Genomic DNA, 22392 nt, shown 5'->3' with positions numbered 1-22392 from the left:
AATACACAAACCCTACCCAAACAAGGACTTTACCCTGCAATCAGAAATGTGTCCCCGCAGGAACTTTAGATACTATTTATTATACTGGTTTTCAATTTGTATATAAAGTATTATTTTAGTTCATAATTTGGGGAAGTTCAAGCAACATAAAATTACTTCCTCCCTAATTATAAGGTTTATACTAACCCATTTGCTGTACACCAGAAATTAACACATCACTGTAAATCAACTATATTTCAATTAAAAAAAAAAGATTTATACTAACCCAAACTTTCCCGAGATGAAGAGCTTCTAAGTTTTTGGTGTATTTAATGGCATTCTCCAATTCCTCAAGTCCATTCCAGACTACCTTTAGCACACAGGCATTGCCACCTTCTTGACTATGGTCTGGGCTACTCTGTTTTTGATCTAGTGGTTCTGACATCTGCTTCTCTTTTTCAGGTGACAGGACATTTTGCTTCATTTTACTTTGCTGTTGCTTTGGAGAGAGTAGTTTAACTAGCTTTCCATAGGTCACAGTAAAGCTGGGCTCCACATCAAAATATTCCTGGTCCCATGGAAATACATGAATGGCATAATGTTTGTGAAACAGAGAAGTTGCTGATGCATTACATATGCTGGGAGGCTGAGATTTACATACTCTGAAAATATTATCCAGAGGAACAACTTTTGACTGCATATTTTTGAATGCATTGATTTCAGTTAACCCCCAGGATGTGTCTTGTTTTTTCTCAGACCCAAAAGAAAAAATGCTTCCTATCACAGTCCATAAGCTTGGTATTAATGATGAGTCAACTGTATCCTCTGAATCTGTTTCTTTAGACCCAGTGACTCCTACAGTATTTGATTGAAGTTGCTTGGTTTGAAGTTCTCTTGTCAATCCTTTTTGGTCTCCTCCATAATTATGAAATTTTCCATGTGCATTATCTGCTTTTGAAAACGTATTCTCTTTGGCTTCGTGGGTCTTTGGCTGAATAAGGAGTTTGCTATCAGTTTCCAGCCTTCCATAAGGAGCAGCTGGTATTAGTGCAACTGTGTAGAAAATAAAGGTCATTAGTGTGCATTTACCTCTGCTTTGGATTCAATGCTACTGTGAAGAGTATGATGGAAAATATTACAATGGCACCTACCAATCCGGATAAATATGTAAGTTTGCTGATCAACCCAAACAGGAAAAATGGCTTTTGGAAAAACTATTCGAATTTGATCTAGAAGATGCTGTTCAAGGGAAGCAGCATGCAGCTCCTAGAACCAATAAACAAAAAGATCAATTCACTTTATATTTTGTCTATTCCAGGCCTAGTAAGGAAATCTCAACTCATTCTTATAAATCAAACCAACTCAGAATATATAATGCCAGTCACAGAGAGAAATCTAAAGACACTGATATGTTGGAGGATCAGATCAAGATAGTGAATGAGTAGGACAGGGAGCGCACCTTCTCCCACAAATACATCAAAAATACATCTAACACGTGGAACGGTTCTCACAGAAAATCTAGTGAACGTGGGCAGAACAGCGCAGACTTCCAAAAGGGCAAGAAAATCTCCATGTAACTGTGTAGGACAAAAGAATAAAGAAAAAAAGAGAGAAAGGAATCGTGACAGGACCTGCGCTCCCGGGAGGGAACTGTGAAAGGTTTCCACACACTGGGAAGTCCCCTCACTGGTGGGGAGATCAGCTGGGACAGAGGGGGAGCTTCAGAGTCTCGGAGGAGAGCGCAGCAACCAGTTTGCAGAGGACAAAGCGGAGAGAGACCTGCACAGACGGTCAGTGTGCCGCCCAGCATTCCCCAGCCTGAGATGCTTGTCCACTGTGGCAGGTGGGGGCTGGGTGCTGAGGCTTGGGCTTTGGAGGTCGGACCTAGGCAGAGGACTGGGGTTGGCTGCATGAAGACAGCCTGAGGGGGGCTAGGGTGTGGTGCACCACAACCGAGGGAGTACAGGAATAAGCCTGAGCCCACCAGAGAGGTAAGGTGCCATTGTTGGGGGGCATGCAAGGAGAGGGGCAGTAATACCATTGGAGCTTCTTTCTCCACATGTGCACTCTCAGGCAGCAGGGTATAGCCTACGTGCGCTTGGGGGGCGGGTACAAGCCGCCACTGCCATCTTGGACTGCAGAGGCAGGTGCAGACCGCTGCCACCACCAAGTGTCCCACGCCTGGGCACCAACCACTCCCCTCCCCTCCTGGAAGCGTGCATGGGCCATGCACCTGCATGGTCCCATCAAGGGGATAATGGCCAGCACACACTGAGGAAAGAGATGGCAAGCACCCAAACCAAAAACAGCTCTCACGCCAAAAAAATATTAAACCCACACAAGCTATGCAGGGATGCTTCCGCATATAAATAGCCATCCAGGACTAGAGTAGATAACTGTTTCTCCTCAACTCACTGAGTAAGAGAAATATAAGCAAAATGAAGAAGCAGAGGAAACACTCCCAGTTGAAAGATCAAGAGAATTCCCTTGAAGGAATAAACAAGGAAACAGACCTCTTCAGTCTAACAGACACCGACTTCAAAAGGAAGTAATGAAAATACTGAAGGAATTAAGAAAGGCTAGAGACAGAAATGCAGAGTACTGTAAAAAGGAAATACAAACTATAAGGAGGAGCCAAGACAAATTAGAAAATTCATTTGCTGAGACAAAAGCTGAGCTAAAGGCAATGAATAGCAGAATGAATAATGCAGAAGAATGAGTAAGTGATCTGGAAGACAGAATAATGGAAATCACCCAATTAAAACAGCAGACAGACAGCTAATGAAAAAAAATGAAAGCAGTATTAGAGACTTATAATATAAAGCATCTTAATCTACACATAACAGAGATTCCAGAAGAAGAAAGAGAAAAGGGGACTGAAAATGTATGTGAAGAAATTATGGCTGAAAACTTCTGAAACCTAAAGGAGGAAACAGATATCCCAATACAGGAAGCACAAAAACAAGACGGACCCAAACAGACCTACACCAAGACATATTATAATGAAATGGCAAAAGTTAAAGATGAAGAAAGGATTCTAAAGGCAGCAAGAGAAAAACAAAGAATTACAAGGAAACCTCCATAAGGCTATTAGCTGATTTCTCTACAAAAAACACTGCAGGCCAGAAGGAGTGGCAAAATATATTCAAAGTCTTGAAAGGGAAAAATCTGCCATCTAGAATATTCTATCCAGCAAGATTATCATTTAGAATAGGAAGAAAAATAAAGAATTTTTCAGACAAGCAAAAACTAAAATAATACAGCAATACTAAACCTATCCTCAAAGAAATATTAAAAGATCTTTCCTAAATAGAAAAGAAGAACATACAGGAAGGAAGAAATCATGATTGGAAAGTAAACCACTTAAATTAGCCAGTATATAGATCAAAAAGAGAGAAAAAAAACCCTGTCTCTGAAAGTGATGATAAATACAAGGAACAGCAAAAGGATAAACATGAAGATGTAAAAAAGGACATCAAAAAAAATACAGATTCTTTTTTTTTTTTTTTCTAGAACATGTTTGAGCCTATATGACTATCAGTCTTAAGCAAGCAGATATAGGAAGGGGTTAACATACTTGAAAAACAGGGCAACCACAAATCAAAAACATACAATAGATTCACAAAAAGAAAAGAACACAAACAAAAAATAAAAGGAAATCATCAAACCACAAAAGGAAAAACAAAAAGGAAAAAGAAGCAAAGAATCAACTGAAAAACAAGGTTTAATATAGCAATAAATAACATATGTATCACTAATTACCTTAAATGTCAGTGGACGAAATGCTCCAATCAAAAGGCAGAGTCGCAGACTGGATTAAAAAACAAGAGCCTACAATATGCTGCCTACAAAAGACCACCTTAGGGCAAAGGACACACAGAGATTGAAAGTGAGGGGATGGAAAAAGATATTTCGTGCAAAAGGAAATGAAAAGAAAGTCAGGGGTCACAATACTCATATCAGACAAAACAGACTTTAAAGCAAAGGCTATAAGGAAAGATAAAGAAGGAAACTATATAATGACAAAAGGATCAAAACAAGAAGAGGATTTTACACTTGTCAGCATATATGCACCCAGTATAGGAGCACCAAATACATAAAATAAAGTCTAACAGACATAAAAGGAGAAATTGATGGGAATACAATAATAGTAAGAGGCTTTTAACACCCCCTCACATCAATGGACAGATCTGCTAGTCAGAAAATCAATAAGGCAACAGACTTTATGCAATCCTTATCATATTACCTATGACATTTTTCACAGAACTATTACAAATAATCCAAAAATTTACATAAAACCATGAAAGACCCAGAATTGCCAATGCAATCCTGAGGGGGTAAAAAATAAAAAAGCAGGAGGCATAACTCTCCCAGACTTCAGACAATACTCCAAAGCTACAGTAATCAAAAGTGTGGTATTGGTATAAAAACAGACATACGGATCAATGGAACAGAATAAAGAGCCCAGAAATAAACCCACACACCTATGGTCAATTAATCTTTGACAAAGGAGGAAAGAATATAAAATGGGAAAAAGACAGTCTCTTTAGTAAGCGGTGCTGGGAAAGTTGGACAGCTGCATGTAAGTCAATGAACTTAGAACACACCCTCACACCATGCACAAAAATAAACTCAAAATTGCTTAAAGACTTAAACATGACACCATAAAACTCCTAGAAGAGAGCATAGGCAAAACATTCTCTGACTAAATTGTATCAATGTTTTCTTAGGTCAGTCTCCCAAGACAATAGAAATAAAAACAACAATAAACAAATGGGACCTAATCAAACTTACATGCTTTTGCACAGCAAAAGAAACCATAAAAAAAAAAAGAAAAGACAATGTACAGACTGGGAGAAAATATTTGCAAATGATGCGACAGACAAGGGCTTAATCTCCAAAATACACAAACAGCTCATACAACCCAACAACAAAAAAATAAATAACCCCTCCGAAAAATGGGCAGAAGACCTAAATGGACATTTCTCCAAAGACATACAGATGGCCAGTAGGCACATGAAAAGATGCTCAACATCACTAATTATTAGAGGAATGCAAATCAAAACTACAATGAGGTATACCACCTCTAACTGGTCAGAATGGCCGTCATGAAAAAGTCTACAAATAACAAATGCTGGAGAGGATGTGGAGAAAAGGGAACCCACTACATTGTTGGTGGGAATGTAAGTTGGTGCACTCACTATGGAAAAGAGTCTGGAGATTCCTCAGAAAACTAAAAATAGAACCACCATATGATCCAGCCATCCCACTCCTGGGCATATACCTGGACAAAACTATAATTCAGGGGCCTCCCTGGTGGCGCAGTGGTTGAGAGTCCGCCTGCCGATGCAGGGGATACGGGTTCGTGCCCCGGTCTGGGAGGATCCCATATGCCGCGGAGCGGCTGGGCCCGTGAGCCATGGCCGCTGGGCCTGCGCATCCGGAGCCTGTGCTCCGCAACGGGAGAGGCCACAACAGTGAGAGGCCCACATACCGGAAAAAAAAAAAAAAAAAAAGAACAAAAAACAAAAAACTATAATTCAAAAAGATACATGCACCCCAATGTTCACAGCAGCGCTATTCACTGTAGCCAGGACATGGAAACAACCTAAATGTCCATCGACAGATGAATCAATAAAGAAGATGTGGTACATATACACAATGGAATACTAATCAGCCATAAAAAAGAACAAAATAATGCCACGTGCAGCAACATGGATGCAATGAGAGATTATCATACTAAGTGAAGTAAGTCAGAAAGAGAAAGACAAATACCATATGATATCACTTATATGTGGAATCTAAAATATGGTACAAATGAACCTATCTACAAAACAGAAAGACTCACAGACACAGAGAACAGACTTGTGGTTGCCAAGGGGGAAGGGGGAGGGAGAGGGATGGCCTGGGAGTTTGGGGTTGGTAGATGCAAATTATTACACTTAGAATGGATAAACAACAAGGTTGTACTGTATGGCACAGGGGACTATATCCAATCTGCTGGGATCAACTGTAATGGAAAAGAACATAAAAAAAAGAATGTATATATGTGTATAACTGCATTGCTTTGCTGTACAGCAGAAACTAGCACAAGATTGTAAATCAACTATACTTTAATTAAAAAAAAAAGACACTGATATTTTGAAGTAGTTTAACCTTAAACTGGGATAGTTCTTATTTTGTTTTCTTTACCAGTATCTCCCAGTCATCTGCTGAGAGGGGTTCCACCTCAACTTGTTGACAAGACACCACATGGGAACAAGGCTTGAGAAACACCTGGAAAAAATTAAAGTACAAAACTACTATTAAAAGCCTTTTTTATAGCCCTAGAAAATAAGAAGTTCTCTCTTTAGCTACGTAATTAATTTTGTGTGTGTGTGTGTTTGTGTGTAGTCCTTAGGTAGGCCCTGATATACTTAGCATTTTAGAAAAAATTATTTCACAACCAATTATAAAATAAAGGAAAATACGTTCTAGCACAATATAAGTTTTAAAAAATAATATAAAGATAGTCATTTAAAGAAAAGAAATATAAGTTGAAAAATGCAAGAAAAAACAATGATGTCATGAAGTCATGGCTTGATCTTGTATATAAATACTATTATTTCTAGCAGTTCTGCAATTTAGTTTTATAACTAACTCCAAGCCATGCTGCTTCTGAAAAAGTAAAAAACACACTGAAATAGAGATCAGAACCAATTATTTAGAAGCATAATCATGCACAGCTAAAAGGTATAGCAAAACAAATATCCCCTCATTCTAGTCTATAGATACACAGGAAATCCTGGTGTCTCTCAAGAATTTGGAATTCACCCTCTTACTTTCTTTCCTCTTCTATGGGCATTTCTGGGGATTAGAGGAGTAAAATCCAAAGCCACTGAGTATTAAATGCTCCTTCTCTGCCTTTTGTGGATTGGAGCAGACTTTCCCCAAGTGCCTCACCTGTTCCTCAGTTATTTCCCTCAGTACCTCCCGTATACCCTATTTGAAAGGGGTGACTCTGAGGAAGCACAAAACAAGAAGCTATCATCCTGGCCAAGCCAGTCCACTTTCTGTTCCTATCAATGATTGTTTGCGAGACACTGCCTTAGTGGTGGTGTTACAATACAGAGAATGTGCAGAAAATCGGATAGAAGTTCACTTTGAAGCAAATGGGAATTAAAAACAAGCAGGACTGTTCAGGGTGCTGATAAAGACATCAACATCAGGAATAGGAAGTTGATGTTTCCCATAGGGAAGTACCATATACTCAGAGAGCAGAACTATAACTTGCTATGCAATCCTGGGCAAAAGAGTCCATCTCCTTAGGCTTGCAGAGCAAGGCACCAAAGTTAGTGATTTCTAAGGTCACTAAGCTGCTAAAGTTTTAAGATTCTAGCAAAAATTTAAGGTAAGCAAAAGACTAGTGCTAGGCCTATGGATTTCTCATCAGTGGCCTATTCTCATTATCAGAAACATGCATGAAAAAAATTAGTCTGTGTTCAAAACAAGTTAAAAAGATGTTGGGCTTCCCTGGTGGCACAGTGGTTGAGAGTCCACCTGCCGATGCAGGGGACGCAGGTTCGTGCCCCGGTCCGGGAAGATCCCACATGCCGTGGAGCAGCTGGGCCCGTGAGCCATGGCCGCTGAGCCTGCGCGTCTGGAGCCTGTGCTCTGCCGCGGGAGAGGCCACAACAGTGAGAGGCCCGCGTACCACAAAAAAAAAAAAAAGATGTGACATTCTTCAGTATTCTTGTGAGAAACTGGTAATAGAAAGCAATTTAGCCCCATCTATCAAATTTTTAAATGTGCAGTGCCCTAGACTTGGCAATTCAATTTTTAATATTTATTTCACTTCATACATATACAGACATGTTCAATGTATATTGTCTGTAATATGTGGAAAGGATCTCTGATATAGTTTGCAGGGGAAAAAATTGCAGAAAATATGTATGATCTCATTCTTTAAATCCTGAAGGTCTAATGAGATCCCACAGTACACAATCTTTCTGAGGCTGGGGTTAGAGAAAGGGAAAAACATGTTCTACTTTCAACTGTAAAACATTTGTACTGAATATGTATTACTTCTGCAGTTTAAAACAGTTAAAACCATAAACTGGTGAATATGATAAAATGAAGAGAAACATGAGTCCTTAAGCTTTAGAGTTTACAATCTAAGCACATGAAATTCACAGGCAAGATGAAACTGGAAAAATAATAACCCTCTTGTAGGACAGATTTTTAAAAATCAAGTATGACCCTGGAAGGTTAGAAAATCTGTCAGAAACAAATAAAATGAAGTTCAAAAATAAGTAAAACTCATTAATTCATATAGCAAAAAAAATTGCACAAAAACAAAATTAAGAAACCTGGAAAGTGAGTAAAACAGTAGAATACAAAATCAACTAGGGACCATGGGAGACTACTAGCTAATGACTTAATGGAGTATATGGTAGATAGTGACTTAACAACAGTTATAGTCAACTTGAACATCCTGGATTGGTTATAGTAGCACACAAGTTAGGTGTCATCTTACCGCCTTAAAAAATATATCTGAACTTTTATTTCTATTGCTGTATTATGTGACATCAGAAGAAAGTCACTGTCATCACATTTTGTGCTTACCTGTTCCCCATCTGAAAGTCCAAGTTTCTGACCAACTTGTCTGCTAATTTCAGCCACATTTTCACCTTGATCACTAAAATGTCTGCCTTCCACCCAGCTCAAGAATGCAGGCTCGTGACTCCAGGCTACTTCTATAGCTTGATTCTATTTATTCATAAAATAAGAAATGGGGGAGAAAAGTTTTGAAAGTTTTTACATGCTTCTCTGGATTCACATAAAAGATAAACTATTATTGCAATCCACACACACAAAAAGAGTTCTATAGTTGATAGCACTCTGTTATATCCACATTTGTCACAGCATTTTAAAAGCTATAATCTTTTCCAGTACCCAATGATGGTGATGCTATGGGTGAAACCGATACCCTTACATTCTTATGATGGCATTATAAATTGATTCAACCATTCCAGAATTTACAATGGCAACAGGTAGCCAATGAACTTACATAGCCTTTGACCTTACTTACTTATTTAGAATTAATGATTCAAAGAAGAAAAAAACTACATCAGAACATATCTCTTCAGTATTTTCTATGTGAAAACTTAGGACTCTTCTATGAAAAAAAAAAAGTTAGAACTGTCTTATATGTCTAGCAACATGGAAATTACTAAATAAGCTGTAAATTTACCATTTTAGTAAAGTATAAGTCAATAAATAGAAACATGTAATCAATAAAAATGTAATAGTATTTATTTATTAGAAGAGTAATACATGGTAAAAGCACAAAAAGTATAAAAGCATAAAATGTGAGGGCTGGTCCCTGTTCCCAGAGGTAATTACTGTTAATAGCTTCTTATGTACATTCCAGAAATTTTATATTACGCAGCTTCTTAAATAATAATTTTTAAAAGTCTTGAACTATGGAAACATAAGTAAAAAAAGCAAAGTATAAAATTTATTCTTCTTAAGAGCAATTATATAAAATATGTATGTCTGTGCTTAAGGATTAAAAAATGTTTTCTATGATTTAAAAATTACAAACCTATAAAGAAACCTTGGGAAATATATAAACCTGGAAGGGAAAAAAGGAATTACTGATATTCCCATGTGAACATCAACCATGTTAGTCTATTTCTGGCTAATCCTTTTTTTTTAAATAAATTTATATTTTTTAAAATTTATTTATTTTTGGCTGCATTGGGTCTTCGTTGCTGCGCAAAGGCTTTCTCTAGTTGTGGTAAGCGGGGGCTACTCTTCATTGTGGTGAGCGGGCCTCTCATTGCAGTGGCTTCTCTTGCTGCGGAGCATGGGCTCTAGGGCATGGGCTTCAGTAGTTGTGGCTCACGGGCTCTAGAGTGCAAGTTCAGTAGTTGTGGCTCACGGGCTTAGTTGCACCGTGGCATGTGGGATCTTCCCGGACCAGGGCTCGAACCCGTGTCCCTGCATTGGCAGGCAGATTCTTAACCACTGTGCCACCAGGGAAGTTCTTCTTACAATTCTTTACAGGACAGTTCCACCACTCTGGCTGACAAAATCTTTCCACTGAGAACAATGTGATACAGTAGAAAGAGACTCAGATTTGGAGTCAAAGTCCAAAGTTACTAGGTCAGCTGTAACTATGTGAGCCGAGATAATAAGAGTCAAAGTGACCAATCCCCCAAAAACTTTCTACAGGGTTTCATCAGTCATTGACATATAATGCAGATCAATTCCCCTAGTTCATATGAAGAAGCTTTTAAAACCACAGATGTTAAATAAGGAAATATGAAATATGCCCTGAAATATCAAAAAGGAGAACCCACCAACTCCCTGGAAAAGGGAAAAATCAACTTCATTAAATATGAAAAATACTTCAATTATTCATTTGGTCAAAAGGTAGTAATCAGCCCCATAAAGTCATAATATATGTTCAGTTAGATTCAGTAAACTTTGCAGACTAATGTTCTGAGTTCATTTTTACATCAAAAATCATTCACTTGGACCACAGAGCCCCTGGGCCCTCAGGCAGAGAGAAGAAAAGGACAGCCTAGAGAGAAAGGAGCCCCTTTTCCAGGAGTTCAGTCTAATCAACAAATGACTGACCTGCTTTTGCCCAAACCCATGGTATCCATATCACTTGAAGGGAATTGCTGGGTGAAACCATAGATTGCAGTGCCTTAGGATCGGCCAGGTCCAAGCCTGGGTAACACAAAGGAAATGACAAAATGGCTATTTCTGGAGGGTGATTTAGGTTCATTTGGTTGCTCTCAGTGTGGATATGAATCCTTTACCATTTCAGTAATGCAGACAAAGTAACAGAGTACAGTAGTGATTCTCAACTGAGGGTGATTTTCTCCCCCAGGAGACATCTGACAATGTCTCCAGATATTTTTGGTCACAACCGGGAGGAGGGATGTTGCTGGCATCTACTGGGTAGAGGCCAAAGATGCTGTTAAATATCCTACAATACCCAGGACAGTCCCCCACAACAGGAAATTTCCCAGCCTAAAATGTCAATAGTGCCAAGGTTAAGAAATCCTGAGTTAAAGGATCCTCTGGGTACCCAGTCCTGAAACAGGACTTGGATAAACAAAAGAAGACAATACTTAAAACACGAACAAGGGCCTCCCTGGTGGCGCAAGTGGTTGAGAGTCCGCCTGCCAATGCAGGGGATACGGGTTCGTGCCCCGGTCTGGGAGGATCCCATATGCCGCGGAGCGGCTGGGCCCGTGAGCCATGGCCGCTGAGCCTGCGCGTCCGGAGCCTGCGCGTCCGGAGCCTGTGCTCCGCAACGGGGGAGGCCACAACAGTGAGAGGCCCGCATACCGCAAAAAAAAAAAAACACGAACAGGGCTTCCCTGGTGGCGCAGTGGTTGAGAGTCCGCCTGCCGATGCAGGGGACGCGGGTTCGTGCCCCGGTCCGGGAAGATCCCACATGCCGCGGGGCGGCTGGGCCCGTGAGCCATGGCCGCTGAGCCTGCGCATCTGGAGCCTGTGCTCCGCGACGGGAGAGGCCACGGCAGTGAGAGGCCCGCGTACCAAAAAAAAAAAACAAAAAAAAACACAAACAGAATATAACAAGTGAGCTGTGTCACATAAACACTGCAGTGAAGTTTTGAAAAGGAGACAAATGTGGGCAACAGAGAATCTGAAACTACGTGGAGGAGGTAGAATTATGCTGTTTTTAAAAGCATGGAATGAGGAAAAATGCTTTAGGGAAGAATAGCTTGAGTAAGAGTGCAGAAGTGGGAAGGAGCTGGGTTATGGAAGAAACAGCGAGGAGGCGAGTGCTGATGATGCAGGTGAGTTACAGTCGAGGGCGAATTAACTGCATGGAAATGGACTGGCCAGCTTCCTCATGCATGAAAGTACAGAAACGACCTAGATACCTAAGGTCTCTTTCACCATCAACATTCTGTGATTCTAGAACAGCGGGTCTCAACTTTTTGTGCATCCAAGTAGCCTTAAGATATTTCTAAAACTACAGATGCCTGAAGCCCACTCCTCAAGATTCTGATTCAGTAGGACTGAGGAAGAACCAGAACATCCGTATTTTTAAAGCCTTTTGCAACATGATAAATACAATTAACACTGTTGCATTAATATATATGAAACTTGTTGAGAGTAAACACTGAGTTCTCATCACAAGGAAAACATTTTTTTCTACTTCTATAATTTTTTATCTGTATGAGATGATGGATGTTCACTAAACATTGTGCTCATCATTTCATGATGCATGTAAGTCAAATCATTATGCTGTACACCTTAAACTTACACAGGGCTGTATGCCAATTATATCTCAAAACTGAAAGAAAAAAGGTAAATCTGACACAGGCCAGAAAATCATCATTCTGACTCTTTACCCATTACAGTATTATCTGTATTATGTATTCAATGCTTCAGCTGAAGTAAAATAATTCAACCTATTAACTCCCAACTCATGACTTTCTACTTTAACAATTATCTATGCCCTCTAACTCAATACTTCTGGGAGCCTGTCCTAAATAACCAGAAAATAAAACAATGTTTTATTATATATTATACAACAAAGATATGTTATTTTTAACTTTTATTGAAATATAATTACAGTATCACTTTTAATGTCTAAAAATTGAATACAATATAAACATTCCATCACAGTGAACAATTAAATTATGGCAAACTTATGACAGAGTACTAATTAGCCACTAAAAATGACAATTACCTTTTAACAAAATAAAACACTTATTATAACACTAAGGGAAAATATCCGAATACAAAACTACATATAAGGGTGTGTGTAGGACTCCATTTCTATTAAAAATAGAGATTAGAAACAAAACTAGAAGATTTGATTCTAACTGTTAATATTAGTTATCTTTAGGTTTGGGGATTATGGGTAACTTTATTTTCTTGTTTATAATTTTCCATGCTTTCCAAATTTCCTATAAAACATGTATTACTTTTCTAATTGGGGAGAAAAGTTGGCCTATTCTGCCGATATAGGCTGGACAGAAACAACAGTTCGCTCCAAGGCTAAAGGGATTTAAGTTTCAAAAATATATCTATGAATTAATGCTTATGAATACTTATTGAAGGCTAAAAATCTTAAAAATATATCAAGACCACGAAATTCTTAAATAGTGATGAACGTAACACAGCATCCACATTTTAGAGCTACTGTAAGGAAGCAATCCTATAAACTCATTAGGTGGGGAGTGTTTCCTATAAACTCATTAGGTGGGGAGTGTTTCCTATAAACTCATTAGGTGGAGATTTGAAGGCACTGTGGACAATTTCCATCAAAGCTGACTGAGAGCACAGGGCAGGCAGGACCTACCTGGGATTTGGTGACATAACTAACTCATCTCCTGCCATGAAGGGAGCTCATCAGGGCCAAGAGACTACCTACTTTATGGTAAAAGAAATAATGGCAGGATCTGTTGAAATTAACATGCCTTGAAAGACGGGGCAAATATAATCTAGAAAAGTAGTTACTAAAATGGAAAGGTGGGATATTTGAAATTATTGCAAACTCTTAAATATTTCCTGCAAGGATAAGCCAGTAGTGGGGTACTAGGCATCCAGGATTTTCAAAGATTTCGAATATTCTATCCTTTTGCCCCCAGAAACACACTCAAACTCGTAGACCAGGTGCCTCTATTTTAAAATAATGAAAGTAGGGATGTGGTTAGAGCTATGAACTACCACAATCACAATGTTCAGACGGCAACTGAAAGCAGAGGTTCAAGTAATCCTAACTACATACGTCCAAATATGCATAATCCCACTGCACATTCCCAGCACACCTCAGAGGTGGTCCGAGTAACGGAGACGCTGGAAGAACCTTCATCTTATTAACCTATCCCGCTCGTGGGACACAGGGCTCAGTCTCTGTTAACCTACAGGGGCTCCACAAACCAAAGCTGCCCCTCCTTCTGGAGGCCCGGGCCACAGCCGTGCAGGCACCTGAAAATCATTGGTAGGAAAAACACTCTTTAAAAATGAAACAAGGGACTTCCCTGGTGGCGCAGTGGTTAAGAATCCGCCTGCCAATGCAGGAAACACGGGTTCGAGCCTTGGTCCAGGAAGATCCCACATGCCGCGGAGCAATTAAGCCCGTGAGCCACAACTACTGAAGCGTGCGCGCCTAGAGCCCGTGCTCTGCAAGAGAAGCCACCACAATGAGAAGCCCGTGCACCGCAATGAAGAGTAGCCCCCGCTCGCCACAACTAGAGAAGACCCGTGCGCAGCAACAAAGACCCAACACAGCCAAAGATAAATAAATAAAATTTATAAAAACAAAACAAAACCCCAAAAGACAAACAAACCCGACTTCTCAAAAGCTTTTCCAACCTGGAGTGAGGAATAGTTGAACGCAGTGGCAGAATAGCAGGATGTTTGAAAGCCCAGTTTCACCGAGTAAAAGACCTGGAATGCGGCAAGTTAACTCAAAGGCCCGGGGCTGCACTAGACGTGGTATGGTTGCAAAGACCGCCCAGACCGGCCCACAGTTTGGCCTCTGAACCGGTCGGCGGCCCGGGGAAAGCAGCCCGCGTCCCGCCGCCAGGAGAGGCCTGAGCGGCCGCTGCGTCCCTAACAGACCTGGGTCCCGGCCGACCGCAGACGGCCCACCAGGTGCCTCGACTCGGGGCCGGGAATCCCGTCCGGGGCAGGCGCGTTACCTGCAGCAGATGCAGCTGGGCCACTAGGCGCCGCGGCAAATGGAGGAAGCAGTCGCGAGCGTTGGTGAAGGCCACGGTCACGACCGCCCCGTCACCCCCAGCACCCGCCAGGCGACCGCTGCCCCACATCGTCCGCAAGCGCTGTTCCCGCAGCCACTCACCCTAGCCGACCCGGGCGCAACCGGCAGGCCGAGGATGTCGAAGCCGGATAAAACCGATCGGCCCCGCCCCTAGCCCCGCCCCTAGCGCTGCCGTGCGTCTGTAGCGGGAGGGGCATGCGAGCCTGCTCCGGCTCTCCGGGCCTCTCCGCCGCGCCGCAGGGGGGCGGCACTTCATTCGCCGAATTCTCACTCACAGGAAACGATGGCTGACGCTGTCGATTCTTCAGCCAATCTCGGCACGCCTTGACCCATCCCTCTCTCTTATTGGATACCCATGAGGGCAACGAGGCGGATGTTGTCGTCTCTGCGAGTGCCCAAACCGGCAAGATGGCGTCGAGTGGCGGGGAGCTTGGGGGCGTATTCGACCACCACGTCCAAAAGGCTGTGTGCGACTCGCGGGCCAAGTATCGGGAGGGGCGACGGCCTCGCGCTGTCAAGGTAAAGTGATTTTGGTTTCATTCGCTGTCCTCAGTAGCTTTATGTGAGCTCTAGCTTCACATGCCTAGCCTACGTAAATAAAATCTTGAAAGGCTGCGGTCACATCCATTCACTGGAGATGAGTGTGAGGAACGCTGGTACTCAGGTACCAGATATTTTTGCGACCTCTTTAGGAAACTGTTAGAACCTCAGCTCCGTGAAAACAGGGCTGTGTTTTAGTCATTGTATCATCCGCGTTTACACTAGTCCTTATTACATGGTAAGGCTCAATGACTATGTTAACTCTTTCCTGTCGTATCTACCGAGCCAACTTCTGGAAAACGTGTCGATTGAAGGTACTCTGTTAGGTGCTTTAGCTAGAGGCCTTCACACGTAGGGTGAATTCTTTATGCAGAGAGAGGGGCAAATTTTTGATTCTTTATTTTTTGCAGACCCTCTGAACAGAATAGTTCTTGTTTTCAACTTTTTTTTAAAATAGGAGCAGATTTGTCTTAGGCTTATTTGTGAAATACATTTAATGTGTCTGCATTTCTTTTAGGTATATACAGTCAATTTGGAATCTCGGTACTTATTAATACAAGGAGTTCCTGCAGTGGGAGCGATGAAGGAATTAGTTGAGCGATTTGCTCTGTATGGTGCAATTGAACAGTATAATGCTCTAGACGAATACCCAGCAGAAGACTTTACAGAAGTTTATCTTATTAAATTTCTTAATTTACAAAGTGCAAGGTAATATGCAAGTTAAGCAGTGTCTCATTTTCTCCATTCCCATTGGTATCATTTTGGCCTCTCTCATTCATTCCTGAATTACCCAATAACCTAACATGGCCGTTATTATTTTTCTCCAGTTTTCTTAAGTGTTAGCTTTACCAAAACTCTGTCCATAGGTCATTCCCATACTTAACAATTTTCTGTCGTGTAGTGTGGTAGATTAAAGATTGGGTTTGGAGTAAGTTTTTAGGTTCCACTGCTTACTAACATCGTGACCTTGGACAAGTTATTCAACCCCATTAAACCTGTTTTCGTATTCTGTAAAATCCGTATGGTAAAAGGATCTACTTATTGAAGTTGTGTGAGGATGAAATGAGATAATCCACGTAAAGGGATTAGCAAATGCCTTCTGTTCAGAATGCAATAAACATTAGTCGTTGAGGGACTTCCCTGGCTGTCCAGCGACTAAGACTTCGTCTTCCAGTGCAGGGGGTGCGGGTTCGATCCCTGGTCGGGGAGCTAGGATCCCACATGCCTCGCAGCCAAAAAACCAAAACATAGGGCCTTCCCTGGTGGCGCAGTGGTTGAGAGTCCGCCTGCCGATGCAGGGGACACGGGTTCGTGCCCCGGTCCGGGAAGATCCCGCATGCCATGGAGCGGCTGGGCCCGTGAGCCATGGCCGCTGAGCCTGCACGTCCGGAGCCTGTGCTCAGCAACGGGAGAGGCCACAACAGTGAGAGGCCCGCGTACCGCAAAACAAAACAAAACAAAACATAAAACAAGCAATATTGTAACAAAGTCAGTAAAGACTTTTAAAATGGTTCACATCAAAAAAATCTTTAAAAAATTAGCTGTTGAGTTTCTTGTTATGCACCTATGTGAATTGACCCCATCTTTTCTATCTTTCTATATGTAACATAAAGTCTCTGCTCCAATAAGGCTGAAATGTGAAATGCCTTCTCTCTTTTTATGTTGATTCCTATTCTTGTCACTAATACACTCCAAGACCCATCCTTCCGTGGCTATTAAAATTCTTATTTTCTTTTCTGTGCTACAAATAACACTTGGGTCGACAGGGTCATGTATTGTTGTCCAGTTGCTCTTATGTATAATCTCACTGCTCTAACCAACTTGCCAGCTCCTCATGGTGAGGGAAGCATATTTTCTCATTGTGCATTCATTCTAAGGAGTTTTTACATCTCCCACACCACCTAGGACAGTAGACCATGCAGTGTGACATCTGGATTTGAATCCTAGCTCCACAAACCAATGTGGGCATGGCCAAGTTATAAATCTCCCCAGGCCTTAGTTTCATCATAAGATTGTTGTAAAGTGTTAATTCAAGGGAAGCATTTAAGCACTTAGGACACTGCCTGGTACGTGGTAAAATCTCAATGAATATTTCTTATCATTTTCCCTGGGCACAGAAGTACTTAATTATTGTAGTAATTCCTGGCCAGTCATAGATGTTTAATAAGTATTTGTTGAATGAATACCATCCTCTCATTTTCTCACTGATTGCTACATATTCAATATTTCCTCCATTATTGAAGGTTTACAATAACTATTTTTAACTAATTTCTTACATATGAATCCCATTATAGGAAAACATTGTGCTGAAAAGGCTCAATTAGGTATGAGCTAACTCTCAAGGGCCATTTAACTTAACACAGAGAAAAATCTCTATTTCATGACCACAGATTGTGTACCTCAGACCAACAAGCTGGATCCTATATTGGTTAAAGGGAATCTCGCTTGTATGGATGACTTAGTTAAAACCTATTAAGACTCTTGGGAGAGGGGAGGAAAGGCTCTAAGAGGGTATGCAGTGGATCAGTAGGGTCAATACCATCCACAAGCAGAGCATCTTAATTCCCAAGCTATAGAATATATATACACAGCAAAAGCTGGACTTTGCTCTTTAGATCAGTGTATTGTATACTAGTTAAGCTTTCATCCTAAGTAAATCTAGATTAGTAAACCATGATATGTATTTCTGTTTAGGATAGCCAAGAGAAAAATGGATGAACAAAGTTTCTTTGGTGGATTGCTTCATGTGTGCTATGCTCCAGAATTTGAGACAGTTGAAGAAACCAGAAAAAAATTACAAGAGAGGAATGCTTATGTGGCAAGAACTACTAAAAATAAAGGTATGAAAAGCCTATTACTAAACAACACCTCCTATATGTCAGGCATTTTGCTAGGTTTATCATCATGGAGTTCCCAGTCTAGTGAGAAGACAGACAAGTAAAGGATCACAATTTTCAGTATCTGTAAACTACAGGGTTCTTTACAGAATGCTGTGTAATCTGGGCTGGGAAGGGAGAACTGTTGTTTCATGGAAGACTTCCTAAGGATGAGAGAGGTGGCTGAGTTCTGAAGGGTAAGTAGACATTACTCAGAAGGGGAGAGGAAGAGATGGAAAGATGGGCCAGAGGAATAAATGAGCATCATGCATTTTAAGGAACAGTGAGTAGTACATGATAACCACAACACAGCTTCAGTGAGAGAGAAGAGAAAAGGAGACAGGAAGTAAAGCCTGAAAAGCCTGTGTCCATGCTGAGGAGTTAAGGCTTGACCAAAAGGCAGTGAGAAACACCTCTGATGTGCAGACCAGTTACAACTGCAAAAAGTGGATGAGTTCCACTTTTGATGAACACCAGCTGGCCAGATGCCCAATATGCCCATCCAAGTTGCCCTAGACACAAATTCCCAGTGCACAGAATGGAGTCATAGGATCTGGCTCATGGACTGTAGAACTAGAGCAGTCAGAATTGGCCTAAGATAATGTGTGTGGTCTGAAATCTGAATAGTTCCAGAGGCTCAAATGACCAAATTTCCACCCTTTGGTTAAAAGACCAAGACAGTGTCCAAACAGCTATCAAATATGATGAGTTTATGGCTGATTGAGTAAGGGGCATGTGGCAGTGTGAAGAGAGAAATAAAGTGGAAAACCTACCTGAAATTTTGGCAAGAGCTGTTGGGAGTCTCTGGTCAGTTGTAGATGCTGAACTTTAACCTGTGTGAATAACTAGCTTCAGGAAAACCTGTATGTGTGACCAAAGAAATGATAAAATATGGACCCAGCATATTGTCTCCTTTAAAAGCTACAAATACAAACTAAGCAGCATGATACATTCATACAGTAAAATACTTTGAAGCCATAAAAAGTTTTCTATGTAATGACATGGAAATACTCCACAAGATTTAGAGTTAACTGGAAAGCAGAAAGGTTCAGAGAAATGGGTATTACAGGAGAAAAAGAGGGGTAAGTGGGAGGAAGAAAGGTAAGACATATTGGACAGATATCCTTTTTAGCTTTTAAACCATGTGAATGTATTCCCTACTCAAGTAAATTTTTTAGGGTAGCGTTCATTACCATCTTAAAGAAATGTTTCTTTTTAAAATTACATGTTTCTGAATGATGAAAACAATAAATGAACCATTTCTGTTTCCCTTTCTCTCACCTTTTAAATTCTAATATAAAGATCATTACATGACAAAGAAGCATAAAGATACAAAAGATTTTAGACAGAACTTCTATTCGAAGACCTCTGGATTTCCTGCAGCCTCTTGGAACACATCTACTGGGAACTCAGATCTTTGTCTTCCTTATTCTTGTGAGTTGCCTTTGTGCTGTTTCTCCCCCAAATGTACATGTTCATCAGGAGAACATGTGGACAGAGCATCAAACTCCTCTCAGGATGGTAGAAACCATGATGAAACACTGGAGCATTGTAACCACTATGACTCTCTGCAGAAAATGCAGATGAAAACTTTGAAAAATTCATTGGCCTTCCCTGGCGCACAGAAGGCTATTACTCCTTCAGAGGCAGTTGACAGATTTATGCCTAGGACAACACAACTGCAGGAGCGGAAAAGAAGAAGAGAAGATGATTGTAAACATGGAACTCTTCTTGAAGCAAGCACAAGTAGTAATGAGGTTATGATTGGCCCTCAGTTACCAGACATTCCGAAAGTAGACATGCATGATGACTCGTTGAATACAACAGCGAATTTAGTTCGGAATAAACTTAAAGAGGTAAGATCATTTAAAAAAAAAAAAAACGTTTTAAGAGACGATTTGGTTACAGGACTAACAACTGAATGGAGACTTATTTCTGGGAACTACAGTATTATCATTCTTGTTTTTTTCATTTTTACCGTTTAGATGTGTTTCCTACAATTCTCTATTGAAGTACAATAACTGAATTTGACTCACAGATATGTATTTGCTTTGATACCTTTAATCCTTGCTTTAAACATATTTTATATCACTCTAAGTAGAAAATATAAAAGCAGTAGTTTTAGCCAGTTAGATCAATCTGTGAGAATGGAGCCCAGGCCCTCCCTTTTTTAAAAGCTCTCCAGATAGTTCTAATATGAGCCAACATAGAGAACTACTGCATTGAGGGAAAATTATTACAATTTATTTCTCAAGTTCAGAATTACAAATTACATAAAATTCAAATGCTTATTTTGCTTCTTTGATACAGATAGCCATAAAAGAAGGTGAGATTTCTAAAGATTAGGCCTTAAGGTCTGAATTTTAATTTTAAATTTCTTAAATAGTTTAGAGCTAGATTGTTCTACTTAGGTAGCAATTTTTTAATGTTATTTACATAACCATTTTCCATTTTCTAAGCACAAATAAAAGCAAGTTAACATTTGAGTTAGCGTTTGAAAAATACCTTATCGTGGGGCAAGCCTTTCAGAAATCATAATCTGCTGGAGAAAGACCATTCTCTTATACTTGAACTCAGGTTCAGAAAGTGCTTTTCACATAGTTGTACATATATTTTACAATGTAGTTAAGAGAGGCTAAGGTAGATTCTTTTATGTACCTTTTTTTAACCTCAAAATTATCCAGTTGAGGATGAGGAACTGTTTTATAATAATAAAAATCCATGGACACAATTTTTATGCTTAAGCCTCTTTAAAAATTTTTTTGCTTGTACTGGCACCCTTCCTTCAGATACAACTAAACTGAGACATAGATACAGATACATAGCTATCTTAGCCAGAGCTGACTGTATTTTCCAGAAAAAAAGAGTTAGGTCCAAATCCTAGATATAGAAGTAGTAGAACAACAAAAAGGAGAAACACTAAATACAGTTTACTACAGTTTCTAATAATTTTCCATTTTAAGTGAAGACTGTCATACTGTGCTTTAACTTATACTGTCTACGTTGTTCTGATGTATTTGATTTCATTTTTCCTTAAGAAACTGAGGATTCTATCATTTTCTGCTTATTTCTTTAAATTTTTCATCCCCCATCCCCACTGGAGCCTCAGTGTCTCTAAATATATCAGATATTGTAAGTGTTTCAAGTTATGCATAACCAGGGTATCTATCTGTATTTATAAAATTACAAGTGACTTCATCATAAAATAACAGATCTATAAAGGAATGTTAAAGTAGAGCATATGTTTACTTTTCTCCCCTCAAAATTTCTTTCTTGTTAAAATGGCTTTAGAAATTTTTCTTCCATCAATGTTTGGATAGAAAACTTTGCTCTGTGCCTAGATCGTAGGCTGCACCTTGAACTTGGGCTAACTGCCTTAAATGTGATGGCAAGGATTAAACTACTGGATGTATACCCTACCTATTCTAATGGTTGATTACTCTTGTACTATAAAAATTATAGTGTTGGTGGTTCTCTTTTTTTTAAACTAGGTAATTTCATCTGTGCCGAAGCCTCCAGAGGACAAGCTGGAAGGTGTGCGTGGAAGTCATCCTTTAAAACAAAGAAGAAGAATATAAATTGTCTGCAGTAAACTAACATTTTTAAAGGCCTATGTATTTTTTATTTTTAGACTGTCATTTTAATTCTTAAAGAGATTTTACTGATGGTATTTTTTTTAATGCACTCCTCTTTGCAATTTCATTCAACCTACTTGTCTCATATAGTTTCATCTTTTAAAATTAGTTTATCATGGACAAAATACATGCCAGCCAATTATGTCCCTTAAAAAAACTAAAACTTTTCCAGAAGTTCCACCCAGTGACTTTGGTTACATCTTATTGGCTAGAACTGGGCCCGTGGCTGTTCCTCACAGTGGAGTCTAGAATGTTGAATGTTTGGGTTTCCAACTTCTGTGGTTGAGGAAGCAAGAGAAAAGAGGGTTGTGAATGGCTGATTCACAATATTTGCCCCCAAATCTAAGGTTGTTGGTTAACTTAACAAATTAATTAGTTTATCATTACTTATCATAGATGTTATTTTGATCCATACTTAATATTACAGAAATCATTCTTACTACCTCTCACACTGCAATCACTATATGTAAATTAATTGAAGCAAATATAGAAACTTTATAATATAAATGTAGGCAACCAGGATGTTTCTGAATTTAATAATTTTCAGTAATTCACATTCAAAAACTAGAAGTCAGGATGTGTTGGAATGCCAGGG

General features: G+C 40.0%; 2 protein-coding genes across 2 annotated transcripts in view; one reads left to right on the top strand and one right to left on the bottom strand.

Moving 5' to 3' along the window:
- PEX1 (peroxisomal biogenesis factor 1) overlaps window positions 1-14837 on the bottom strand; it is a 70383-nt gene extending 55546 nt beyond the window's left edge. The window contains exons 1-5 of the mRNA XM_060108460.1: window positions 14667-14837; window positions 8584-8727; window positions 6172-6255; window positions 1131-1245; window positions 266-1032 (exon numbers count right to left, since the gene is read on the bottom strand). Of these exons, the coding sequence (XP_059964443.1) occupies window positions 266-1032; window positions 1131-1245; window positions 6172-6255; window positions 8584-8727; window positions 14667-14795 (1239 nt within the window). The 5' untranslated portion in view covers window positions 14796-14837. The remainder of the gene's footprint in view (window positions 1-265; window positions 1033-1130; window positions 1246-6171; window positions 6256-8583; window positions 8728-14666) is intronic.
- A 274-nt stretch (window positions 14838-15111) lies between these two features.
- RBM48 (RNA binding motif protein 48) lies at window positions 15112-21794 on the top strand. The gene is made up of 5 exons (XM_060108125.1): window positions 15112-15265; window positions 15804-15994; window positions 17981-18126; window positions 19465-20018; window positions 21654-21794. The coding sequence occupies exons 1-5, from the start codon at window positions 15155-15157 to the stop codon at window positions 21738-21740; spliced, it is 1089 nt and encodes a 362-aa protein (XP_059964108.1). The 5' UTR covers window positions 15112-15154; the 3' UTR covers window positions 21741-21794.
- The last annotated feature ends 598 nt before the right edge of the window (window positions 21795-22392 follow it).

Source organism: Mesoplodon densirostris, chromosome 9 (assembly GCF_025265405.1).
Source record: "Mesoplodon densirostris isolate mMesDen1 chromosome 9, mMesDen1 primary haplotype, whole genome shotgun sequence".
Classification (NCBI taxonomy): domain Eukaryota; kingdom Metazoa; phylum Chordata; class Mammalia; order Artiodactyla; family Ziphiidae; genus Mesoplodon; species Mesoplodon densirostris.
This window is presented reverse-complemented; position numbering and strand designations above follow the sequence as displayed.